General features: G+C 53.5%; 1 protein-coding gene across 6 annotated transcripts; it reads left to right on the forward strand.

The window, feature by feature from the left end:
- The first annotated feature begins 235 nt into the window (after nt 1-235).
- On the forward strand, nt 236-2,548 carry Vrtn (vertebrae development associated). 6 transcript variants are annotated; one of them, XM_085830149.1, is made up of 2 exons: nt 236-2,037; nt 2,128-2,548. In XM_085830149.1, exons 1-2 carry the CDS (start codon nt 236-238, stop codon nt 2,546-2,548), a joined length of 2,223 nt encoding a protein of 740 aa, XP_085686275.1. The 6 variants fall into 6 exon arrangements, with proteins under 6 accessions (XP_085686275.1, XP_085686276.1, XP_085686278.1 ...); XM_085830150.1 differs by having other exon boundaries at nt 236-2,032; nt 2,153-2,548; XM_085830152.1 differs by having other exon boundaries at nt 236-1,987; nt 2,153-2,548.
- The last annotated feature ends 2,508 nt before the right edge of the window (nt 2,549-5,056 follow it).

Below are 5,056 nucleotides of genomic sequence, written 5' to 3' on the forward strand. Positions count from 1 at the left end.
GTTCCTCAAGTTGTGATGACCTCCCCCTCCCCCGCCCCCCAACCAGAAAATTATTTTCGTTGCTACTTCATAAACTATCATTTTGCCACTGTTATGAATCGTAATGTAACTATCTGAAATTCCAGATATCTAATATGCTGCGACCCACAGGTTGAGAACTGCTGCTCCTGGCGAAGCCGCCAGCGCCCACCCACCATTCTTCTGACCTCTGCCCTCTCTCCTTTGCCTTGTCAGGATGACTTCTCGGGATCAGCTGGTGCAGCAGGTGCTGCGCGACCTGCAGGAGGCAGTGGAGTCGGAGGGCTTGGAGGGTCTCATCGGTGCAGCTCTGGAAGCCAAGCAGGTTCTATCTTCCTTCACCCTCCCCATCTGCCAGAAGGGCGGCCCTGGCGCTCAGGTGCTGGAGGTGGACTCTGTGGCCTTGAGTCTGTACCCGGAGGATGCTCCTCGGAACATGCTGCCCTTGATGTGCAAGGGTGAGGGGAGCCTGTTGTTTGAAGCGGCCAGCCTGTTGTTGTGGGGGCACACGGGTCTCAGCCTGGAGCTGCGGGCCCGCACTGTGGTGGAGATGCTGCTGCACAGGCACTATTATCTGCAGGGCATGATCGACTCCAAGGTGATGCTGCAGGCTGTGCGCTACTCCTTGTGCTCTGAGGAGTCCCCTGAGATGACCAACCTGTCTTTTGCCACACTGGAGGCCATCTTTGATGCTGATGTAAAGGCTACGTGCTTCCCAACAAGCTTCTCCAATGTGTGGCACTTGTATGCCCTCGCCTCCATCCTTGAACGCAACATCTACTCCATCTACCCCATGCGCAACATCAAGATCCGACCCTATTTTAACCGTGTTATCATGCCTCGCTGCTCCACCCATGTGACCTCCATGCTGCACATCATGTGGGCTGGTCAGCCCCTCACTAGCCACCTCTTCCGTCATCAGTATTTTGCCCCTGTTGTTGGGCTGGAGGAGGTGGAGGCTGACTGTACCGCTAGCCTGAACCCCGTTCCTCCAAACCTGGGTCCTCTGCTACCACCCGCTAAAACCCTAGAGCTGCTCAACCGTGAACCCGGCCTCAGCTACTCTCACCTCTGTGACCGCATCAGCATCACCAAGAGCACCTTCTACCGCTGGCGGCGGCAGACCCAAGAGCACCGTCAAAAGGTAGCCACCCGCTTCTCTGCCAAGCACTTCCTGCAGGACAGTTTCCACCGTGGGGGCTTTGTGCCATTGCAGCAGTTCCTGCAGAGATTCCCTGAGATCTCCCGTTCTACCTACTATGCTTGGAAGCATGAGTTGCTGGGCTCTGGTGCCAACTCGGCCCTGGGCCCAGCCACTCCATCCAGGGAGGCACTGACTGTGCCGGAGGTGGAGAGGCCACCAGGGAAAAAGGCTGCTGAGGAGGTGGGGTGCTCCCCATTGGCAGCAGCGATGTTGAGCCCTCCTAGTATGATCTTAATGCAGCGTGCCAAGTCTTTCTTGGAGTATTGCATCTCCCTGAACAAACTGGTACCATATCGCTGCTTCAAATGCAGGTTCCCTGGCATCTCGAGGTCTACCTACTACAACTGGAGGCGGAAAGCCCTCAGAAGGACCCCCAGTTTCAAGCTGTCCCAAGCAGCTCTTGAAACTGCTGAGTCTCTCCAGCCAACAGATGTTGGGAAAGAGACCCCGTTCTCTTTGAAGAGAGAAGCGGGAGAGGAGGAGACAGGAAAAGCAGGAAGTGGGGCTCCTCTGACTTCCCGGGGGCTCATATCCCCAAAGATGCCCTTATCTCGTTGGCAGAGACGACTACGCAGGGCTGCCCGCAAGCAGGTGCTAAATGGGCACCTACCCTTCTGTCGCTTCCGCCTCCGCTATCCTAGTCTGTTACCTTCCACTTTTTGGGTATGGAAAAGTCTGTCCCGGAGATCGCCCAGGATGCAGATTCCCTCTTTGAGCCAGAGGAGGCAGAAGCCTGAGGGACGGCAGAAGCCTGAGGGACGGCAGAAGCCTGAGGGACGGCAGAAGCCTGAGGGACGGCAGAAGCCTGAGGGACGGCAGAAGCCTGAGGGACGGCAGAAGCCTGAGGGACGGCAGAAGCCTGAGGGACTGCAGAAGCCTGAGGGACTGCAGAAGCCTGAGGGACTGCAGAAGCCAGTTGAACCACAGGCTATGGAAGCTGATCAGTATGTAACGGCTATGGTGGTTCCTCCAGCGGAGACACTGCCAGTGGTTGCTTCTCCAGAAGATGCCCCAGGAGGGCCTTCCAGAGAGGGGATCATCATTCAAGAGGCAGCTATGGCCCAGGGCCAACCGCATAGTGGATCGTTGCCAAGCCAGACTCTGGCTGAGGCACCCGGGGGCAGTGATGGGCAGGTGCTGGTGATGGACATGCTTACCACCACGAGGTTCAAGGCCCAGGCCAAGCTGTTCCTGCAGAAGCGCTTCCAGTCTAAGACTTTCCCCTCCTACAAGGAGTTCCAGGCGCTCTTCCCCCTCACTGCCCGCTCCACCTACTACATGTGGAAGCGGGCGCTCTATGAAGGTCTCACACTGATTGATGGCTGATGGGAGGGGAAGAAGGGGTGCCGAGCTGCCTCCTGACTCGGCTAGGATGTCCTTTGCTCTGCCTTTTGTAACCTCTTGATGGAGGGATGGGAATCAGCCATTCGCCCTGACGAAAGCTACAGGAGGGCCAGTTGTCTCTTTGGTTGTTGGCTGGGTCATAGATTTTTGTTGTGTTTCATTTTGCTTTTTCCATTAATTTGGGTTGGCAGGACCCCCTCCGCCCCTCGTCAGTGTTAAAGCTCTGTCATGATGGTGCCATGGCTGCTTTCAGCTTTTCCTGGGCCCACAAGGAAAGTATCACAGCGTGACCATTATTTCCTGTCAGAATAAATATATGTGCCTTTTCTTTTTAAGGGTTGTATCTTTTTTTTTTCCCCCTCAAAGATGTCTTCCAAAGGAATATGGGGACTGAGGCAGCTGTGTGGCTGCTTCCTCAAACCCTCTGTGGAGAAGGACTGAGCTTCACAGAACACACCACAGTGATCTCTAAGCCAGGGAAGGCCCCTAGGCACTGGAGACCCCAAAGAGAGCTTCCTGCTTCCTCTGCTGGTGACTAAGAGGGAGCTCTTCAGGTCAGGCGTCTGCCAGCCTGGCTGCTCTTCCAGACCTGCCTTTCTGCTGAGCCTCCTCAGACGCCAAGGCACATTTTGGGCAAGGAGCTACAAGGTTACAAGGCTGGCGGGGGGATTGATTTTTTTTTTTTTTTCATTGTCCAGCAACACAGTTGGAAACCCAAAGAAAATAAAGTGAAATCTTGTCCTCACACAGCCTGTGGCCTCCGGGATTTGTTTGGCTAAGATAGGACTGTGTTCTAGGCCTCCCTTTAGTTTAAGGGGCTTGGGAGAGCATTTCTGTCTTCTGATAATACATGCTTGGGACCAGGGTTTACCTGGTGGGACTCTATTCTGAACTTATGGGTCTGGCTGCAGAAGACTCTGAAGGCTAGGCCCAGGTGCAGATAACGGCCGTTGTCTTTTGAGATGAAGCATCAACGGGGGAGAGATGCGCTTAGGTCTGGTCTCCTGTCTTGGTTTCCTGTAGCTGACATTTTTTTTTAAAAAAAGGTTTATTTCATTTATATGAGTGCACTGTAGCTGTCTTCTGACACACCAGAAGAGGGCATCAGATGGTTGTGAGCCACCATGTGGTTGCTGGGAATTTGAACTCGGGAACTCTGGAAGAGCAGTCAGTGCTTTTAACCGCTGAGCCCTGTAGCCAACATTTTTATGGTCCCAAGTTCTGCCTTTTGCTTATCCCACATCTATTCCATCACCAAGTCTGGTTGCCTAGGAGGTGCTGGGGGCGTGGAATCCAGGGTCCTGTGTATCCTGGTCAGATGATCCATCACTAAGTGACAGTCCCAGGCCCCTTTAAGTTTAATTTCAGGTTGTCCTTGGACTGCTGTCCCACCTCACAGCTCCCTCCCCCATTTGGCCCAGCCTCCAGCTGGATTTAGATGATATTGGATCCTGTCACTTTCCTGCTTTAGATGTGTCTGCGGCTGCCTTTTAATCACAGAATCTCTTAAGGGCTGTGTGTGGCTGGGCATGGGAGAAAAAGGCAGGTGGATCTCTGAGTTCAAGATCAGCATGGTTTACAGAGTTCCAGGACAGCCAAGGCTGTTCAGAGAAACCCGTCTTGCAAAAGGAAACAAAAGCAGAAGGGCTGTGTGAAGTGGCCCCACCTCACTCTCCCTCTGCTGTGCTTGCCCACCATGCTTCAGCCACATTGGCTGCCTCCGACCCTGCCTCCGTCCCTTCTGCTCTGGAATTACACACACTTGCTACTATGGTCTAAGACGCTGTTCTTTCTCCCTCTTTGTTTAGTACTCTCATTTTCTTATCTTTCCCCTTTCCTTTTAAAATTAATTTTATACAGGGTCTCACTATGTAGCTCTGGCTGGCCTGGAACTGTGTAGACCAGGTTGACGTTGAACTCGGAGATCTGCCTACTTCTGCCTTGGGGGTGCTGGGTTAAAGTTATGCATCATTGTCTGGGCTCCACCCCGCAGTTATCTGGCAACAACCAGGCATGCCTGGTTCACTATAAAAGGGACTGCTTGGCCCCTCCTCTCTTGCTCCTGCTCTGTCCTCTAGCCTCTTACCTGCTCTCTATGTTCCTCTCCCCCCTCCCCCTTCACGTGCTCATGGCCAGCCTCTACTTCTCTCTCTGCCTTTCTCTGTCTACTACCCTCTCAACTCCCCTCCTCATGCCCTGAATAAACTTTATACTATCCCACCTTGTGGTTTGTCCCTTAGTGGGGAGGTTGCCTCAGCACTGGCCCACAGAGGCACCTCCTTGCCCCAACACCTGACTGCACATTCACCAAACATACTCCTTTTCTTATGGTTTTATAAAACACAGAAATCATGAAGCCTGACTTTCTCTGTGCCAGAGAAATCATCTTTGAGCTGGGGTTTCTCTGTGTAGCTCTGTAGACCAGGCTGGTCTCAAACTCAGATCCAACTGTCTCTGCCACCAGAGTGCTGGGATCTAAGGTGTACACCA

Source organism: Mus caroli, unplaced genomic scaffold, assembly GCF_978045245.1.
Source record: "Mus caroli unplaced genomic scaffold, Mus_caroli_1 scaffold_14, whole genome shotgun sequence".
NCBI classification, from domain to species: Eukaryota; Metazoa; Chordata; class Mammalia; order Rodentia; family Muridae; genus Mus; species Mus caroli.

Excerpts from the sequence above, each read along its gene's own strand:
- Vrtn (XM_085830148.1), top strand. The coding sequence starts at position 236 with ATGACTTCTCGGGATCAGCTGGTGCAGCAGGTGCTGCGCGACCTGCAG.